This window comes from Gymnoscopelus braueri (genome assembly GCF_963280865.1).
Source record: "Gymnoscopelus braueri genome assembly, chromosome: 22".
Taxonomy (NCBI): Eukaryota; Metazoa; Chordata; class Actinopteri; order Myctophiformes; family Myctophidae; genus Gymnoscopelus; species Gymnoscopelus braueri.
Genome location: NC_137624.1, coordinates 39,660,384 through 39,682,444, shown reverse-complemented (window position 1 = coordinate 39,682,444; position 22,061 = coordinate 39,660,384). Strand labels below are relative to the sequence as shown.

Below are 22,061 nucleotides of genomic sequence, written 5' to 3'. Positions count from 1 at the left end.
CCCTTAGATCTGATATTTTTGGTTTGACCACCAAAGTAGGCCTAATAAATCAGCCATAATCAGAAAATGGATGACAGAAGGGTAAAATGGGAGAAATAAAAGATACTAGGTCTTCTGTACTTGTGCAAACAAAATTGAAACTATATTAGGTGTTTTTCTGCATTTCATCACCGACATCGACATCCAGGAAGTACGAACGGGCCAGCTCTTCTTGTTTTTTACTGCTCCCGTTGACCGCAGTGTCACAGATATGGAACTGGGAGACGTACACACATTGCAGCGTATTTGTTACACTAACCGCACAATCCAATAGCTCCTCTCTTTTGACTGGAAAGAGAGAGACACACACACACACACACAAAAAAAGGGATAGACTAAAAATCTCAGATTTCATAATACTCAATTTACCAGACTTAATTATTATGTCTCAAATAACCGTTAAAAAAACAAAAAAAGTTGAAGGTTGAAGAAAGCTTTGGGATATTTTTTTCCATTTTAATGACAAGGTCATTAAAAAGTCATGCACGCTGCAAATAACCGCATGCAGTAGTTATGGTAAACCATCCAAGCACTTTTTATTTATTAATAGTCATAAATACACACAGCAGCTTCTTCAGAGGAGACTTAGCGCCCTCTTCAGGTTTGAATGTGGAGTATTTATAAAGGAGAGCCTGTTTTTTTTTGCATTTTCACAGGATAAGCAACAGTCTTGCCACAAGTTAAACCTGTAATGCTTTCCTGATAAAGCAACAAAAAAATAAAACAAAAATTAAAACAAAAAAAAAGGTTATGTGGAATTGATTATCATCTTCATATATATTTATATTTATATCTCTTTTCCTTGCTCATACTCTCTTTCCTGGTTGCCAACTGCACACTTTTAAGGCCAATGGACACCAGATGGATTATGATGCAGAACGATGAACGTTTGAAAACGCACGTCACGTCACACGCCATACGAGGGCATTAAGATGCAAGCGGATCCGGCCGAGAAAGAAATACGCATATGTTCTATTTTTGCCTTTGGTCTGCTTGCGGTCTAATGCAGTGGTTCTCAACCAGTGGTCTGGGGTCCACCAGTGGTCCTTGGGGGGGGGTGCACCATGTGGTCACCCCCAGTGAAATTAATTAACATAGCGTCACAATCATTTTAACCACTTGAGATTTGGCTATTCAAAAATAGCAGATGTACAAGCTCATAGCGCGTTGTAGATCTGCTATTTTAGAAAAATCGTGCAAATCTTTGATTATATAGGTTTTAAAGCGAACATTTCGCTACTCAAATCTGTGTTTCTGGGGGGGGGGGGGGGGGGTCCCTGGCACAAAACATTTTCAGATGGGGGTTCCGCGGGGTCCAAATGTATATCAATTTTAGGGGGTCCTTGACATGAAAAAGGTTTGAGAACCACAGCATTAGAAGCAAGCGGATCCGGCCGAGAAAGAAAGACGCACGTGTTCTTTTTTTTTTGCCCCGGTCTGCTTGCGTCTTAACCCATTAAGACCCGGAACGCGTCTGTGTCACTTTTTCATTTGAGCTAAAAAAGCATTCTTTTACACTTTTGGTTATTCAAAAATAGCAGATATAGCTTGAAGATCTGCTATTTTTGAAAAATCAGGAAAATGTGTGCAAATCTTTGAATATATATATTTTTAAAGCGAACATTTATAACTCAGATCTTTGCTTCTGGGGGGGGGTCCCTGGAACAACATATTTTGAGATGGGGGGTCCGCAGCCAAATACATCATTCTGGGTGGTCCTTCACATGAAAAAGTTTGAGCACCACTGACCTAATAACATAAGTTTTTCCCCAAAACTGTAGAATCGGACTCAGTGGGTCTTAATGGGTTAATGGGCACTCGTACAGGGATACTACGGCTTCCGTATCGTAATGCATCTGGTATACATCCCCCCCACCCCCCCCAACCCCTCCCACATTATTTCTTGCACTTTTCCCCCCCAGTTTGCTCTCCATTTTGTTCACTTTTGTTCACAATAAAAACAAAAACAAAACAAAAAGATGATAGACCTGAAAAATTACAATCACCAAAAAAAAAAGACCTCTGAGAAAAAAAGGAGAAATAAAACAAAAACAAAAACAAAACAAAAAAAGGCTGCTTCTTCTTTTTCTTTTTTTTTTTGCCCTGTCATTGGCAGTTGCAGCAGAGGAGAGGACACAGTCTGGTTGTCGCCGAAGAAGGAGGAGCTCCTCGGACGACATCAAAGAGGAGGCGTGGGAGGCTCCTTCGCTGTGGAGGAGGAGGAGGAGGAGCTCCTGCTCCCCCCTTGCTCCCTCAGCTGGAGGTTCTCCAGAGCCACGTCCAAAGGCATGATGTCCACGCAGCCCATGGCGCCGAAATCGGCAAAGTCCCGGCGGCCGCGCTCCACGTCCTCGTCCGAAGACGAGCTCTCCTCCTCGCGGTGCATCAGCGTGGACAGCAGCAGCTCCTGGACGAACAGGCTGCGGTCGGCGCGCTCCCCCTCCAGCAGCTGACGCTCCGCCTCCGACAACTTGGGCTCGTTCAACCTGGTGGTGGAGACGATAAGAAAAAGTCGTTTTTTAGTTTTCCCGAGGTTGATTTAGTACACAATTAATTACTACCAGACGATATAAAAAGACAGGAAAACGTAACAGTGAAAATAAAAAGGTAGAGGTAGGGAACCCAAGAGGATTTGTATAGTCTTGTTAACACATTGACTGCCAGAGTTTATTCATAATGTACTCACCCCTGTGCCAGCAATTTGCGTGTTTTTTAATTTTTTTGTTTTTTAATTTTTCATTCAAATACATTCTCTGATTGTGTTGTCAAGCACCTACGATTGTTCCACCAGTAGAGAGCAGCACATCCAAACATTGATCACCTCGCTCACCCCCTCCCAAACAGGCCCACGTCATATCCGGTCATTCAAAGGATGTGACGTTTTCGACAATTCCCGGCCCGCTGATCGGCCTGAAAACGACGTGATACACTACGACGATGGCTGTTAGTCACCCGGACCAAAGAAAATAGAAGTTGAGCTGTCCGTTTGTCTTTTATACCGTGTGAAAAACCGTGTTTTTCCTTATTCTGGCCGAAAATCACCGGAGAAAAACAACGTGACCCGGAAATGATTTTTTTTTTTTTACATCCGGCTCCGGGTGAGTGTGACGTAAGTGGAAAACGAAAGTGTTGATGAGAAATAAACACAGCCGTGCGATCACAGATTAAACAATGAAAATTCAAAAGAACGTGTAAACAGGCTCTTATGAATCCTGGCACTCAAGCGATGGATTTGAAAGAACGTGTAGACGGGATCTTGGCACTGTATGTGTTAAAAAAAAATGTATCTACAAATATGAACCCTTTTAGACATGGACAGCATCTATGTCTTTTTAGATTTTGTCATATTTCATACTTTGGCTATTCAAAAATAGCACATCTACAAGCTTGTAGATCTGCTGTTTTTGAAAATGTGTGATTTTTTTTGCAAATCTTTGAATTATATATATTTTTTAAAGCGAACATTTGTAACTCAAATCTTTGCTTCTGGGGGTCCCTGGAACAAATTATTTTGAGATGGGGTTACACGGCCAATACATATCATTTTGGGGGTGTGCTTTCATGTCCTTGACATGAAAAAGTTTGAGAACATAGCAACATAATATAAGAAGACATTTGTAGAATCGGCCTCAGGTCTTAATGGCTTAATACATGGCCTAAAATAGAGACATCAGGTTAAAGTGGTTAAAGGGACACTTTGCCGATGACGCAGAACAATGTGTTGGATGTCTTTGTCCTGACATTTTATACACATAAATGGTCTTTGCTGTAATATTGTGGGCATGAGGCCCTGCTCCCAGTACAACCAGAGTTATACTGTTGTACTGGGAGCTGACCAGAACAACCACAGTTTCACACTGTTGTACTGGGATTTGTACCAGTGTTGATGTCATCGACTAAAACTATGACGAAAAATGTTCGTCGACTACCTTTTTTACGAAAACTAAATAAAAACTAAGCCATGATGACTAAATATATTGACAATTTCGTCAATAAAAACCAGACTAAAATGTTAGTGAGGGATCTAGTGGAGAAGAGATCCAGTAGAACTAAAAGACAAGTCATTTTATGCTTGGTTGCGCTCGGGTGTTGCGCTCTGAAAACAGCAGATCTACAAGCGCTGTAGATCGGCTATTTTCAGCATGCAACCAAGTGTAAAATCAGCCATTACGACGCCATCAAGGTACCGCCAAAATGACTTTTTGGCAACAAAATCAACTGTAGATTTAGTTGACTAAAACTAGACTGAAACTTAAAACTTTTCAGATGACAAAAATATGACTAAAACTAAACAGAATTGTATTCAAAAGACCGACTAAAACTAAATCAAAATTTGCTGTCAAAATCAACACCGAACACTCTCAACAGTAAAAGATCAAATGGGCGTTGGTTCATTCAAAAGGTTGAGAACCACTGGTCTAGACTCTATACTGACCAGTGGTGGAAAAAGTACTCAAATTCTGTACTTAAGTAAAAGTACCAATACTGCAATATAAAAATACTCTGTTACAAGTAAAAATCCAAAATTAAAAATGTACTTGAGTAAAAGTACAAAAGTATTGGCATCAAAATGTACTTAAAGTACCAAAAGTAAAAGTACTAAATATTTGAAAATAGCCGATCTACAAGCTCACAACGCGTCGCGATGCGACGCGTTGTGAGCTTGTAGATCTGCTATTTTCAAATAGCCTAGGTATAAAATAGGGCTAAAGTGGTTAATGTATGTTTCATTATATCATAGTTTATATCTGAAAAGTAACTAGTAACTAAAGTTTTCAAATAATTGTAGTGGAGTAAAAGTACAATATTTGCCTCTGAGATGTAGTGGAGTAGAAGTAAAAGTATTGGAAATTGGAAAAACTCAAGTAAAGTACAAATACCTCAAAATTGTACTTAAGTACAGTACTTGAGTAAATGTACTTAGTTACTTTCCACCACTGGTCTAGACTCCATACTGACCGTGATAAGAGGAACTGGGAGCCGTGGGGAGAAGACGAGGGGTTGCTCTCGACCGCCGAGGCCGAGTTGCCGGCCGCCCCCGCCGCCGCGTTGGGCCCGGGGGGGACGGCGGTGCCGATGTTCCCCGGGTGGTTGTTGTTGCCGCCGCGGCGCGTGGCGTGGCGGCCCGTCTCCAGCTGCTGGCGCGCCGCCTGAGCCTGCTGGCGCTCCAGCTGCAGCTGCATCTGGAGCTGCTGGAGTTGCGACGCCGACGGGCCGGACGAGTTGATCTGCCCGCCCGCCGCGCGCCGCACGCCCGACAGCTGAGACAAGAGCTCTGATTGGAGGAGGAGGAGGAGACACAGGGGAGACGTGATGAGAATGAGCCTCCAAAGTGTTCAATTGCTTCTCAGATTATTCACTGTTCAACAAAGCATATTTTACAATACTTAACACATTGGGTGCCAGAGGTTTATTAAAATATTATACTTTGAGTGCCAGGACTTTTTAAACATTTTGAACCTTTTTCAAGTAGTCACAAAATATTTTCAGTGATCACCGTCCTCACGGTGATCCCCTCATTACACACATACAGGTCTCGTACAATCGGGGGGAAAAAATTTAAAACATTCGGAAATCCATTCCATAGTTGCAGCCAGTTGAAAATAGTTAAATTAACATTGTAAAAAAAAAAAGTGCACAGGAGCCGAGATACAGGTTTTTGAAGTCATAAGTTAACCAGGAGGTGGATTGGAGTCTAAATATTGTAGGAGTGATATTTCCTGTTGCTGTGAAGGGGGAAAAAAAAAAAAAAAACATTCAACTTATAACCAAAAAAACTAGATAATAGGGGTGTGCCGATACACTAATTTCACCAAACGATACGATATTGGGCACACAACTTCGATACGATTTCGATACGATACACACTTTTTTATTATGAAAATATATGGGGGAGAAAAAAAGCAAATGCAAACAAATATTTCTGTTTTTGCATTATTCAGACATGCAAACTTGTAGCTTTTCAGCTTCCACTAGCCATTTTGAATCCAAATAGGGCAATAGTGTGACACCTGACCCGAAAAAAAACAACATGTTGTCACCCTTTTCACCTCGGGGCTGTTTGCATGCCTGATTATTATTATTGTAAAAAAAAAAAGAAAAAAAAAGTTTTCAAAACGATATTTTTTCCCCCCAAAACGATACATATCGTCACGAAAACGTATCGCGATATATCGCGGGACGATATATCGGCACACCCCTACTATATAAGATAAGAAATAAACACAAACTGAACTTTACCATTCTTAACACATTGAGTGCCAAAACCGTATATATCACAGCACCAGGAGATATCATTTTTCGAAGATTTAGACTCCAATCCACTTCCTGGTTAACTTATGACTTCAAAAGCCTGTATCTAGGTACTTTTTTTTTTTACAATGTATTTTTGACTATTTTCAACTGGCTGCAACTATGGAACGGATTATTGAATGTTTTTCCCCCGATTGTACGAGACCTCTATGTGTGTAATGAGGGGATCACCGTGAGGACGGTGATCACTGAAAATATTTTGTGACTACTTGAAAAAGGTTCAAAAATGGTTAAAAATCCAGGCACTCAACGTATAATATCTTAATAAACCTCTGGCACCCAATGTGTTAAGCACACATTTTTGAAAATGTTATAAAAAAAAAAGTGGACAGTGTATACATATGATACCTTGTGAAACGTGACATTCTGCATAATGAGTACTTTTCCTTTTGTTCTTTTAAGTACATTTTATGATTAATCCACATCTGAGAGGAGCCTATATAGCATCACATACATCCCTTTCCTCATCAGTCTCTCACCTGCAATGGGATCCATGGCCTCTCTGTTACTGGGGGTGTAGGTGGAGCTCTGTGACGAGGACAGTCCCCCCGTAGAGCCACTGGTAAAGTGCATATTGGTCCTACGTGCCCGGGGACCACCCAGACCTCTGCCGGGGTGGAACATTCTACGTACGTGTCGGACACTGCTGGACTCGTCGTGAGAACACAAGAGTTAAGGCTCAACGTGTGATTATCAGTGAAATGAGGGCTGACACACAAGAAAACAAATGTAATATATTATAAATTAGGGATGGGAGAATAATCGTTATCGTTTATCGTGATAAAAAAAACGCTCACAATGATCGTTATCACGGCGATTTTAAGTTATCGTGAAATTGTCCTCCATCATACACTAGGACAGGGGTTTTCAACTGATTATGAACCAGGGACCACCACCTCGACTGAGAATCAACCTGGGGACCACTGTTGTGTTGGGAACTTGGGAGGCGTGGTGTGAGGGAAAAAGCTATTCAATCAAGCCCTTAACAGTCATTATTTAACTGAGATATGCTAGTGGTCCAGAGCTAAAAAAAAAGATTGAGAACCACTGATCCTCCATTCCTTTCCTTATTCTGTTCTCTTAACACATTTACCGCCGGGCCCGTCGTTCTACGGGCCGTTAAATCCAACGCTTAAGCGCCGATCCCGTAGCCTACGGGCTGTGGTGCTTTTTCCTTTTTTTCGAATTTTTTTTTTTTTTTCAATTTTCCGGTACGGCACATTTCATTGTAACACCACCGGAAACAGAATTATTTGGGATCCGGTTTTGACGATCACGCCGGCTCCCATTCTAAAGTCTACACTGAAACGCCATTTTCTTCGATTGTAGTTTTTCTCCTCGCTGATCACTGTTTAACATAAACCGTTCTAACTCAACAATGGATGCCCCGTTTGACACGTGGTTTGGACTGGTAGACACAGGGAGATGTCCGCGATGTTTACAAACAGTGCACAGATCAATCTTAAGGATTTTAACGACGTCTATGGCGACGTGAAAAAAACAAAAAACAACAATAAAACGTTGGCACTGGTGAGTACATTATGAGATTAACCTCTGGCGGTCAATGTGTTAACCTTCCATATTAAACTCACGTTAACTGATTCATTGCAACTTATGTATGAGCAAGCAGACACATGCGATTGATTATGGGCACATCGACCAGACAAGCCGGTACAGTTTCCCTTAAAATTCTGATCTAATCTTCCCATTTCTGTGGAAGTTCTTGACATCCGACTTCACAGTAACTGACAACATTGATGCGTCATCTTACGTCGCCAGGTAATTTACTGCATTGTTTCTCAACTAGTGGACGATAAAATAAAATAAAATACAAATCTTCACTTTCCTACATTACTAAATGCATGGTCAGGGGACCACATGCAATACCTTCACGGACCACCAGTGGTCCACGGACCACCCGTTGAAAACCCATGCACTAGGATGAATTAGCTTTTGTTGAGCTGCAAATTCAGTACAACTTCCAAAAATAGCAGATCTACAATCTACGCGTTGTGAGCTTGTAGATCGGCTATTTTTGGCCAACGTTCCCCCCCAGAATAGGGATGCTGGGGGGGTTCAAGTGGTTAAACAAAAGTGGCATTTATGTTTTTTGAAATATGCTGCAGTCTTAACCCATTAAAACCAAGAAAGCCTCTGTGTCAATTTAGATATTAGCAGATATACAAAATATCGCATGCGAGCTTGTATATCTGCTATATAACTACTGATTTGGAAGGCATTTGTACAATCGGCCTCAGGTCTTAATTAGGTCATGCAAATATATAGACTTACACGCACACACGCATGCATTCACACACACACACATAAATAAAGGGATATTAAATCTCTAGGTGCTCTGTGTTCCAGTGTGAGATGAGCGGTGAAGTCATCAGTCACATGGTTGGGGTCTCCTCCTGGCAACGCAGCACATATAGGACAGATCTGAGGAGAGAGAGAGAGGGTCAACCTGCTGCATTATATCCATGACAATACTTTACACACGCTGTTCATGCCAACAAGAAGAAGACTGCACATCACAGTGTGGTTTAAGGCCATCAGGCCAAAACAAATGTAAAAACTAAAAATAACTTAAGAGGTTTCATATATCGTATGGAGTGTGAATTTCAGTACAAAATCCTAACCCACTTCCCATCTCACTCCTCAAAATGGAGGTCTATGAAAACAAGCCCAAACAAAGAGAGCCCAAGTCGCTTATAATAAGCGGACATGGTAACATTATCATCTGCAGCCGTGTGTGTGTCTGTTCGCTCGGGTCCGTTGAGGAGGCACATGTCAGAAAGGACATTATTGTGTTTGCGCGACGGCCGGGTTTGTGTTCGCGACGGGGGACGCTTCTGGCCACATGAGGATGTACTATGGTGTGTGTGTGTTCGCGACGGGTCGCGCGCGTGTGTGTGTGTTGGCGACGGGGGACGGCTCCGCCTGTTGGAACTGTTTATGTGCGGGTGTTTGTGTGTGTTCTCTGTGCCTCCACAACGCGGCGACAGGATGCGCGTGAGCGTGTGTGTGGTAGTACAAAGTCACTTTCCATCCCTCATCTACTGTCTGTGCACAGCGCATAACCCAAACTGTACACTTTGGGTGTTCATAGCCCCCGATGGGTATGGTCTAGTAATAATAATAACAACAACAGCAGCAGCACCAAATAACCTGTTACAATACAGATAGCATTTCATCAAATAAGTAATACAGAATAAAGGTTCCAGCCACCCACAAAAATGCAACAAATGAACAAGGTATTCAAATAAAATGAAAGACAATGCAACAAGAATGCAAATCAATTATTGCTTTAATTATCGTCAAGTGAGTTTTCAACCTCTGGTCTTTAACCACATAAAGCCTTATTATACTTTATCGTACGACGGATAGCGAAAATAGTCAACCTACAAGCTCACAATGTGTTGTGAGCTGCTATTTTTGAACACGTTTGAGGAGGCCAGGTTGAAAGCCACACATTGCGTGCCAATCGCGTAGATCTACGCAAACCTAAATAATTGCGCAGCGTGGCAGTCGCGTAGATCTACGCGAAGTGGTGTTTTTTTTTTCTTTCTTTTTTTCGCAGGTTCACTTTTTATTGTAGGCCTCGTTCGCCACGACAAATTTCATTGTAGCACCACCGGAAACGGAAATATCCGTATCCGAAGATTTTCGTTCCCATCCGCCTCCACTCTAAAGCGGAAACTAAATCTCCATTTTCTCGGTTGTTGTTTTTCTAATCGCTGATCGCTGTTTAACATAAACCGCTGTAGCTTCAAAATGGACGATCACCGATCGAAATGTTCTTCTCTGGGCGTCTCACACAGCTACCCTGTGTGTCTACAAACAGTTATTAGTAATCAATAAAGTAAATGATAAAATGAACAGGCAGCCAATGAAGAGATGCTAAAAACAGGGAAATCTGGTCCACGTCTTTTTTTGTTTAGTTAAAAGCCGTGCTGCAGTCTTCTGAACAGTGGAACACACTGGAGCTGATCCTGCCCTCTCTGACTGGCTCCAAAAAGAGCTAAACTGAAATAGCTGTTCTCCTCCTGGCCAACATGCTTTTTTGGGGGGACTTTTTAATCAATTCACCGTTTTTCCAATTTCCGACATGGATGAAGCCTAATATTGTACAATTAATGATTAAGGAAATTGTAAGAATGTTTAAAAAGGTGCAGCAATATTTAAATGTAGAAGGATTAGAAAGGCACTTCCATGAATAAGAAGGTTTGTCAGGTCTCTTTTAGAACCCATTAAGACCTGGAACGCATCTGTGTCACTTTAGATTTCTTTGGCTATTTTTGAAAAATCTTGAAAAAAATATTTTTAGATTTTTTTTCAAAAAACTGTTAGGACTTAGAGAACATTTTTAATAATCGCCTCAGGTTTTAACACATTCCATGCCAGAGGTTAATATCATAATGTACTCACCAGTGCCAGCGTTTTATTGTTGTTTTTTCGTTTTTTTCATGTCGCCACAGACCTCGCTAAATAAGTTAAAAGTGCGCGTTCATTTGGTTCTAAACACACAGGGGATCTGTGTGAAACGGCCAGCGAAGACCGTTTCGAAATCCCTTCCGCCATCTTGAAGATACAGCGGTGAACGCTAAACAGTGATCAGCGAGGAGAAAAACAACAACCGAGAAAATCGACTTTTAGACAGGATCCCAGACAGGAAGCGGATACGATCGAAAAAAACGGAACCCGAATAATTCCGTTTCCGGTCGCGCTACCGGAAACGGAAGTGGATAAAAAATTTCAGAAAGTGCACTTTTTGTTCATCTCGAGAGAAAAAAAAAAAACACCGGTTCGCATAGATCTACGCAATTGGCACGTGGCGGCTTTAAATAGGTTCGCGTAGATCTACGCGATTGGCAGTCAATGTGTTAATGTGTTAGAGGAGACAGAACTCTCATGTGGTCTGTGTAAAGGCATATAATATGGTTTATATACTCACCACCTCTGTGGAGGTTTCTGCATGTTCTGAAGTGACGTGCTCCTGCAGGGAGGTCTCTGTGTAGCCCATCTTGCCACAATAGGGACACGTGAACGACTGCGGTTGCTCTACTGAGAAAGTGTCTCCACCGTAATACAAGTCTGGGGGGAAAGGAGGAGACAAAGAAGTATTGTTGTTGTTAAGTGTCAAAACCAGCTCAGTTGGACCTTGTTGTGGTTTGAGGGTACACCGTGATGGTACTGTACACCACTGACTGGGTAGGTCAGGGTTCAAATTCAAACCACCGGCTGAGTCATACCATGAACGACTATATAAAGAATAAGTGGTACCCAATGCCTTCCTGCTTAGTTAGCACTCAGCACCAAGGGGTAGGATGGAGGGTAAAGTGCCTGCGCCCAATACTAGCGCATTCAATCCTGGAACACATACTGTGTCATTTTTAGATTTGAGCTATAACCATTATTTTATACTTTGGGCTATTCAAAAAATAGCAGATCAACAAGCGCTACTATGAGCTTGTAGATCTGCTATTTTGGAAAAATCGTGAAAATGTGTGCAAATCTTTGAATATATATATTTTTAAAGCAAACATTTGTAACTCAAATCTTTGCTTCTCGAGGTCCCTGGAGCAAAATATTTTACAAATGTTTGCTTAAAAAAAAGAGATAATTCATTATTTATTTTCTATCACATTCCATTGTCTATACCAAATTTGAAATCATGTTTGCGTGTTTGTTTGTCTGGTCCGTTTCTGTATTCCACTGTATTTTTTTTACAGAATTTTTGTATTTATCTTTTGAAAGAGGAAAATATGACAGCAATAACAACATGGGGGGAGGGTTGGGGAAAGGGAGAAAATGAAAAAAAAATCTGACTGCCAACATATCTATTCTATGTGACTCTAATAAAGACATTTATACAAAAATAAAAATAAAAGATACATTATATATATATATATGCACACATTTTGTGAAAACAGGTGAAAACAACATAGAACTGATAACATGATAAAGACCTCATTGTATCAGAGGCAACGTGACAGAACAGTGCAACCGTGTGGGATGTTTTTTCATTGCACATTAAAATAAATGTTTGAAACTGTGTATCAGTGTCGATTTCGTCGACTAAAACTATGACGAAAAACGTCTGTCGACTAACTTTTTTTCACGACATAAAAAATAAATAAAAACTAAGCTATGATTACTAAAACTATGACTAAATATACTGACAATTTCGTCAATTTTTTTTTAAACTAGACTAAATGTTTGGGAGGGATGGTGGAGAAGAGATCCAGTAGAACTAAAAGACAAGTCATCATGGGTGCGCCCGGGTGTCACAGACCAAAAATAGCTGCTCTACAAGCTCGTTGTGAGCTTGTAGATCTGCTATTTTCGGAATGCAGCTAAATGAAAATCAGCCATTTCGATGGCACCACAGCGGGACAAAAATACATTATAGTCGACTAAATCAGCTGTAGATTTAGTCTAATAAAATCGTATGATATTCAGTCAACTAAAACTAGACTAACAGTAAAACATTTCAGGTGACTAAAATATGACTAAAACTAAATGGAATTTTATTCAAAACACTATGACTAAAACTAAATAAAAATTTGCGGTCAAAATCAACACCGCTGTGTATCCATGATCACGCAGTGAAAACAACTCTTTACCAGTCAATATACCCCACGCTACCAAACCCTGCATAACTAACTGCATTATCACATGGCAAAATTAGTGCATATTGAGATTAAATTGAAAACTCAAAATGTTTCACTGTGTAATTTCTCCACAGGACTAATAAAAAGAAAAAAGGGGCGACCCACCACCTTCCTTGGATTTCTACCAGGAGCTGTCCAAGAACAGGGGCGCCAGGTTTAAAGTAAGTATTAAAACGAGCTTGTGACTAAAATAATAATTACATTGGATCCACTGGAACATCATGTTCTTTTAGTAAAGGTTTTCACCAGACAGCAGCGATATATATACATTGTTCAAGTAAGTCAAATGTAATGAGCGAGACGTCCCGGTTTGTCTTAACCGGTGCAGGAACATTGTAATAGGGACAGAGAGCGTATCTTGTAGCCCCAGAGACATGGGGGCCTAACGGTTTAATAATGAAAGCGATGACAGCAATTGATCTCAAGATTAATTAGATGAATCACGAGGGATGATTCTCATCACAAAATAGACATTCTAGCTAGCATTGGTTCCCAATACTGGTACTACTACTGTTGGTGTCCTTGTAATACTAGCTGTCTAATCAGGGACTGGTTAAGACCTGGAATGGCAGGTGAATGTAAGAAAAGGTGCTGTTAAGTGATATATTTGGTTAAAATAAGTGTTAAATATCTCTATATCCTGAAAGTAATCATTGCTATACAGTGTTTGTTCAGTAACAGGGATCCCTCCGTCTCTCCAGCTCTTTAAAAAACTCAAAATAAATAAAACAATCAAATCAGGAGAGCGACCTCATACAGGACACAGGATAAACAAGTGAAATTGGGAGTGATTAAACAAAAAAATAGTGGGTTTTCTCTTCTGATTGGACGAAATTCGTGTCCCACCTGAAAATGTATTTTCAGTTTACCGAAGAGCTGGATGCAAAAAGTATTAATCAATTGTCTTTAGCTATTCAAAAATAGCAGATCTACAAGCTCATAGCGTGGCACTGAGTGCCGCGCTATGAGCTTGTAGATCTGCAATTTTTTTTTAAATCTTGGAAAGTTTGTGCAAATCTTTGAATATATATATATGTTTTAAAGGGAATTTTTTTACTCCAATCTGTGCTTCTGGGGGTCCCTGGTACAACATATTTTGAGATGGGGGTCCGCAGCCAAATACATATCATTTTGGGGGTCCTTGACATGGACACTGATATAGCAACATGCTTATAGAAAACATTTTTAGATATGTATTTGGCCGCAGACCCCCCCCCCCCATCTCAAAATGTGTTGTTCCAGGGACCCCCCCCAGAAGCAAAGATTTGAGTTAAAAATGTTCACTTTAAAAAAATATATATTCAAAGATTTGCAAAAAAAAAGTCATGATTTTTGGAAAATAGCAGATCTACAAGCTCATAGCACGGCACTCTGTGCCGCGCTATGAGCTTGTATATCTGCTATTTTTCCATAGCCAAAGCTGTGACCACCAAAGCCAGTAGTTCAGCCATCCAGGCTGTAAACCAAGTTGTTCTTAATCTTACCATAGTCTACCCTGGTTAATATACAATACATGGTTCTTACCATAGTCTACCCTGGTTAATATACACTGCATGGCGTGCTCTGTGGTGTGCCGTGTGGTCGTGGCGCCGCTCTCGTAGCACGACGCACACAGGTCGTAGTCGTAGCAGATTAAACACTTGAACCGTCTCCCTCTGAAGTTCCCTTTTAAACAAGCATCGCAGCTCACACCTGCAGAAAACAGGAAAAAAGGACATTTTGTTAAGATGTTGTCAACTTTTAGTGGGGATTTTTGTAGTCGTGAGTCCCATGGGTTGAGAATATGAAGTCTAAACCTTAAGGCAGTGGTTCTCAAACTGTCAAGGACCCCCAAAATGATATGTATTTGGCCGCGGCCCCCCATCTCAAAATAGCTTATCTATGCCCTACTGAAAAGAGTTTAACCACTTGAACCCCAGCATCCCCAATCCCCATTCTGGGGGGGGGACGGGGGACGTTCACCATAAATATCAGATCTAGAGGCTGACGTGTTGTTGCGAGCTTGTGGATTGCCTATTTTCGGTGAAGAGATTTGGTGTAGAGGGAAGAGTGCACCAAGAACAGTGCAACTAAGGTCTGTTTTACCAAGTCAATATGGTTAAAGGCATACTAGGTTTTCAACAAAACTAAAGTTAAATTGTATATCTTTTGTGAGTGGCAAAAGTTTCACAACACCCACTCCATGAATTTCACCCCCGGAAGCCTTTTATTTATATATTTTATATTGAACGTGGACTGGGGGGACTTTCCCGGGGAAATGACGTCATCTGGCCGGAAAACGGAGGTGGAAATGCACTGGTTTCCTGTTTGGCCAGGAACTACCGCAACGGTTTCCTGTTTGGCCAGGAACTATCGCGGTAATAACAAAAAGGAACCTCACGCTGATTTTAAGAGAATGTAGGATTAGAAGATCGAAAAAGAACAGAAAAAGAAAGCACAGCTCATGGTAACTAATGCTCCACTGGCTAAGAGAAACGATCCGTAGATAGTATAAAACAATTAAAAGATCGCTTTTTGAAACGCTTCCGGCTTCCGGTGAAAACGAATGGAATTCTGGGTAATCGAGGATTACGGAAATTGTATGCAGTGACGGTAGTGACCAGCAGAGGTTGCTAAAAATCGTTAGTTGTACAACTTTAAGTGTTTAAAGTAAGGTGAACAGCTCCAGTGTGAACGCTCATGTTCATTTTCTTAAGACTTGCTGATCTGTAGACTTGACTGTCAAGGATCTAGCGTTTTGTTTTGTATTGCACTTGCACACAAAATGAAGGTGAAAGCAGGCAGATATTCTGGTGATTTTTGTAACTTAACCTTTTCCATAGGGACAGTCTGAATGTTATTCCTGAATCCTGACAAAATGGTAAAGCCAACTGAACAGCAGTGTTGATTTCGCTATAACTATGACGAGAAATGTTCGTCGACTACCTTTTTTCACTGACTAAATAAAAACTAAGCTACGATGACTAAAACTAAATATGTTGACTATTTCGTCAACAAATAAACACTAGACTAAAATGTTACGTGAGGGACGAGTGGAGAAGAGATCCAGTAGAACTTAAAGACAAGTCATTTTATGTTTGGTCGCGCTCGGGTGTTGCACTCTGAAAATAGCAGATCTACAAGCTCGCGTCATGCTGCGACACGTTGTGAGCTTGTAGATCGGCTATTTTCAGCATGCAACCAAGTGTAAAATTAGCCATTACAACACCATCAAGGCACCGCCAACATAGATTTTAGTCGACTAAATCAACTGCAGATATAGTCGACTATAATCTTATGATATTTAGTCGACTAAAACTAGACACAGTAAGACATTTCAGATGACTAAAATATGACTAACTAAAGAGACTATGACTAAAACTAAATGGAATTTCATTCAAAAGACTATGACTAAAATTGAAACAAAATTTGCGGTCAAAATCAACACTACTGAACAGTCAGGAATAGTGCTTATCAATGAATGAAGTACCCTACTCTGTGGAATTGATGTCATGTACAGAGAAGGGACAACATATATTTCTGGACCACATTAATGTTAACAACAGTAAGTAAGGCCTACTGTACGTCATCAACAGGGACACTGTCACGTTTTAGGCTGCATTTTGACATGGCCAGCTGCTGCTGCTCCAAATAAAATGTGCAAACTACAGTAGTTTGCACATTAACATTTATACGTAGCAGCAGCAGCTGCTTGTGCGGACCTTTCTTCGTACAGTATACGTTCTTTTTTTTTTGTCAGCGACCAACATGGATGTGCAAAACAATGCCGTTTGAATCAGTACATCTTGACACAGACCTGCTTTTCCGTGGTCCTGGGGGAGAGTTATCTGTGGCAACACCAATCCAGACTTAACCTCATTCAACCCGGGAACGCATCTGTGTCTTTTTAAGATTTATTTGGGCTATTCAAAAATAGCAGATCTACAAGCTCATAGCGCGGCACCGAGTGCCGCGCTATGAGCTTGTAGAACTGCTATTTTTGGGGAAATGTGTGCAAAAAACATTGTGAAAATGTGTGCAAATCTTTGAATATATATGTATACATTTTTAACTCGAATCTTTGCTACTGGTGGGGGTCCCTGGAACAAAGGGTGTCCGCGGCCAAATACATATCATTTTGGGTGGTCCTTGACATGAAAACGTTTGAGAACCACTGATATTACAGCAACATACAAAAGATTAAAGTTAAACAGTTTAGCTTTAAAAAAATATATATATATATTCAAAGATTTGCACACATTTTCGCGATTTTTCAAAGAAATTGCAGATCTACAAGCTCATAGCTTGTATGAGCTTGTATATCTGCTATTTATCTGTATGAAATAATGGTTATAGCTTTAAAAAAAATCTAAAATGAGTTGACACAGTATGCACAAAACACAGCTAGCCTGGTTCATAAAATAAACACTGACCCTGAGTTCAGATGCAACCGAGTACAATTAGCTAGTAGTACATGTATATTACACATGTGACTAGACTACACATTTAAATGCCCAGTGTTTGACAAAATGACTAATTAAGTGTCAATAACGGTTAACCATGTAACTGTTTCTTCACATGAGAATAAAGCATTACTACCTTGTGTAACCTATACTATATATACACAAGGTACAGTAAGTTACCATGATGGCCCAGTGGATGAACACGATGTGCTCCCAATTTTAAAACTAGCTGATTTACTTGGCGTAAAATAAACAAACTACACCAATAAGCCGAGCGTTGGACTCGGAGAGTATCGAGTAATATTATTCATATTTTACTCTTCCCTTTGGTTTTGCTTATGGCAACTGACTGACTGTCTCCTGGCCTGTAAACTAAAGGTAAACTTGTGTTTGCATAAGTGAGCACCATAGCAACTCCCAGGCAGGAACGCTGGCAGTTAGTCACTTATTTGGATACCCAAGGAGAGACTAAATGAACACAATAATACACAACTAAACTCCTCCGTGTTCATTTATCCATTTTGTTAACTCTGAGAGTGTACAAGTGTAGCCACACTCTCAGAGTTAACTTTAACCCACTAAGACCTGGGACGCATCCGTGTAATTTTTTAGATTTGAGCTAAAAAGCATTATTTTACACTTTGGCTATTCAAAAATAGCAGATATACAAGCTCATAGCGCGGCACCGAGTGCCGCGCTATAGATCTGCTATTTTTGAAAATGTGTGTAAATCTTTGAATATATATATTTTTAAAGCAAACATTTGTAACTCAAATCTTTGCTTCTGGGGGGTCCCTGGAACAAAATATTTTAAGATGGGGGTCTGCGGCCAAATACATATACATTTTGGAGTCCTTGACATTAAAAAGTTTGAAAACATAGCAACATACGTTTAAAAAAAAAAAAACTGTTGGGATTCAGAAGACATTTTGCAGAATCGGAACCTCAGGCCTCAATGGGTTAACCCACTAAGACCGGGAACGCATCTGTGTCATTTCATGAGCTTGCAGATCGGCTATTTTAGGGAAGGGGGGCGGGGTCTTGAAAATGTGTGCAAATCTTTGAATATAATGTGCATTTTCAATTCTTTGCTTCTTCTGGAACTAAATGTTTTGAGATGTGAAGGTCCGCAGACAAATACATATCATTTTGGGTGGATATTATTTTACTTTTTTACCTATTAGGATTTAGAACAGGGGTCTTCAACCTTTTCAAGGCCAAGGACCCCCTAACTGAGAGAGAGATGAAGTAGGGACCCCCACTATATAGATTACATAAAATTGTGTTGCAGATTAAAGCTTTTCATAGATGTTGGATTCATGTTAATGTGTATTTTCAGACATTTAACAACTTAAACCATCAATACGTAGTAAATTTTCACTCTGTACTTGGTCTGCTCTATTTTCCCCTCTTTGCCGAAAATAGCAGATCTACAAGCTCACAACGCCTCGCAGCGCGAGGCGTTGTGAGCTTGTAGATCGGCTATTTTCGGCTAAGGTTGTCCTTAGAATAGGGATGCTGGGGTTCAAGTGGTTAATGTAAAAAACAATGATCATATCACACAGAGATTTGGCGGACCCCCTGTAGTAACTCTGAGGACCCCCTAGGGGTCCTGTTGAAGACCCCTGCTTTAGAAGACATTTGTAGAATCCTCAGAAGCAAAGATTTTGAGTTAAAAATGTTTGCTTTAAAAATTCAAAAATATATATATTCAAAGATTTGCGCAAAATTATTTTTCCATAAAATAGCCAAAGAAATGTAAAAATGACACAGATGTGTTCCTGGTCTGAATGGGCTAACACACACTCAGCATGTTACTGTGTAACACCTCCTGACTTGATAATAGGTTAACCAGGAATGTAGACAGTAAGTCTGTCTGGTGTTACCCAGAGAGAGAGAGAGAGACTGGTCTGTACTGGTTACTGTAGGACTTTACTACTGGGGTTACGTACTACTGGTTAGCACTGGTTACTAGCGATAAGCAGCTGGTTACCTACTGGTTAGCAGTACTAGGTTACTTACTACTTGGGTTAGTACTGGTCAGCACTGCAGTAAGTTACTGTTTAACAGTAGGTTAGTTAGTACTGGTCAGCAGTAGGGTTAGGGTACGTACTACTGGTCAACAGTAGGTTAGTAGTGGTCAACAGTAGGTTAGTACTGGTCAGCAGTAGGGTTAGGGTACTACTGGTCAGAAGCAATTAGCAGTAGGTTAGTACTGGTCAGCAGTAGGTTAGTACTGGTCATCAGTAGACTAGTACCCTACTGGTCAGCAGTAGGGTACTAGTCTACTGGTCATCAGTAGACTAGTACCCTACTGGTCAGCAGTAGGGTACTAGTCTACTGGTCATCAGTAAACTAGTACCCTACTGGTCAGCAGTAGGGTACTAGTCTACTGGTCATCAGTAGACTACTAGTCTACTGGTCATCAGTAGACTAGTACCCTACTGGTCAGCAGTAGGGTACTAGTCTACTGGTCATCAGTAGACTAGTACCCTACTGGTCAGCAGTAGGGTACTAGTCTACTGGTCATCAGTAGACTATTACCCTACTGGTCAGCAGTAGGGTACTAGTCTACTGGTCAGCAGTAGGTTAGTGAACATTGCCTGAGGCCAGGGGGGACAGTCTGGTCTTGTTCTCATGACAGTGCATTCAGAGTAAATGTAAATCATAAGCATATGGAATGACACCACGATGAAGCCTCAGGATAACGCAGTTAGGCAAATGAATGAGTCGTAAGAACTAAGACCCTCTCTCGGCTAGCCTATACCTCTCGGCCACAGTGTCGTACTTATGACACAAATTACGTATTTTTTACAACTGGGGTGGGAAAGTTTAAAGTGACGTCATTTGTATCGAGCATAATAGGATCATGTGACGCAGAAATAAACGAGCCTTCGCGTTGAAAAGACGCCTCCTGATCTGATGACATTAAACGTTAGCACTAGCAGGCTGTGGTATAGTTAGCTATGGTGATCTATCCCCCTCCTCCTCCTCCTCCTCCCTAACTCCACACCCCCTCCCCGGCGGCTAACATGCTAAGACTTGTTAGCTTGCATTGTCATTACGAGACATAAAAGCTCAAGATAAACCCGCCGCGGGGCTCCTGTAGCTTTATTGCTCTTTAAAACATTCACAAGAGGCAGGATATACATTCAGAAGTGTCGTCCGCGTTCAAAGACGGTCGGAGTTACGAAATATATGGCTTTAAAATGCATGGTGACCCAGCAGCCAGCCAGCCAGCAGCATGAGCCCCCATTTACAACAACATGGCAGTGGTGGTAGCATGCTAGCTGACTGTGTGTAGAAGTAGAAGCATAGTAGTGGCTAGCACAATGCTAGCCAGTTAGCATGCTAATGCTAACCAGTTAGCATGCCAGTTGTGTAGTAGTAAGTAGCATGATGCTAACCAGTTAGCATGCTAGTTGTGTAGTAGCATGATGCTAACCAGTTAGCATGCTAATGCTAACCATGCTAATGCTAACCATGCTAACCATTTAGCATGCTGGCCGTTTAGTGGCAAAATGCTAACCAGTTAGCATGCTAGTTGTGTAGTAGCATAATGCTAACCAGTTAGCATGCTAGCATCGTGCTAACCCAGGGGCAGGGACGCCTTGGACACCTTAGTATATTTTGTGTCACTCTCACTCACCCTCATGTCGGGACATCCTACAGGACAATGACACAGACCCTCCTCCTCGAGGCTCTCTCTCCCCCCCTCCTCAACACGGATCAGGGGGTCTGGTGGTGTGTTTGATGTTGATATAAATAATAACACAGAAATAAAGGCGTGTTGTTGGTGCTCTGTCTCTTTCTGTTTCTACTAGCAAGATGGATCCGCACAGGTTACAGTTTGTGTCTGCTGGCTGGGCTGTGCTTCTCCTCCTCCCCTCCCCTCCCCGTCTGGTGCAGGGGCTCTCAACCTGTGGGTCGGGACCCTGCAGGGGTATGGAAGTCCATAGGTCCAAACATTTAAAAACAAATACCACAATGAAATAAATAAAATCCTCAATGAAATAAATCAAAAACACAATGATGAAAAAATACAATTACAGGGGGGTCCCCCACATGATTTTGAGGGGGTCCCCAGATGACAGTGAACTGAGTGAAGTGACAATTTAAGAACTTTTAAGACCCAAAAAAAGAGAGAAAAGAAAGAAAAGAAAAAGACCAGTAATGCATCAAAAGTAATCGACAAACTGTGCTATAAAAACTGGTCAAACATTGGCCAAATTGTCAAATAATATAAGACAGAGGCAACATTTGTGAAAGCAGATCTACAAGCACACAATGCCGTTGTGAGCTTGTAGATCTGCTATTTTCACAATATTTATCTGTGGAACCGAGTCAAACTATTTTAATGCCTCAACTCAAATATGATTTTTTTGGGGGGTCCTCAGTTCAAATATGATATTGTTTTTGGGGATCCCCAGTTCAAATATGATTATTTTGGGGGGTCCTCAGTTCAAATATGATTATTTTGGGGGGTCTCGGCTTGAAAAGGTTGAGAACCACTAGTGTAGTGTACGTACTAAGGAGTAGACACTAGGGGGCGTACTTTCCCATAAAAGTGTAAGTGGTGGGTTCCTGTATG

At 41.0% G+C, this 22,061-nt stretch overlaps 1 protein-coding gene across 1 annotated transcript; it reads right to left on the bottom strand.

The window, feature by feature from the left end:
- Nucleotides 1-1,970: 1,970 nt before the first annotated feature.
- On the bottom strand, nucleotides 1,971-21,305 carry kcmf1 (potassium channel modulatory factor 1). The gene is made up of 7 exons (XM_080418638.1): nucleotides 21,120-21,305; nucleotides 14,553-14,720; nucleotides 11,309-11,448; nucleotides 8,692-8,793; nucleotides 6,831-7,008; nucleotides 4,999-5,314; nucleotides 1,971-2,525 (listed from the first exon to the last, which is right to left on the bottom strand). The coding sequence occupies exons 1-7, from the start codon at nucleotides 21,133-21,135 to the stop codon at nucleotides 2,219-2,221; spliced, it is 1,227 nt and encodes a 408-aa protein (XP_080274764.1). The 5' UTR covers nucleotides 21,136-21,305; the 3' UTR covers nucleotides 1,971-2,218.
- Between the last annotated feature and the right edge of the window lie 756 nt (nucleotides 21,306-22,061).

What these genes read in the sequence shown, in the direction of transcription:
- kcmf1 (XM_080418638.1), bottom strand. An exon ending in ACAGAGCACCTAGAGATTTA is followed by an intron (nt 7,009 to 8,691) that starts ATATCCCTTTAT and finishes TTGTGTTCTCAC; the next exon opens with GACGAGTCCAGCAGTGTCCG. An exon ending in TCCCAGTTCCTCTTATCACG is followed by an intron (nt 2,526 to 4,998) that starts GTCAGTATGGAG and finishes CTCCACCACCAG; the next exon opens with GTTGAACGAGCCCAAGTTGT.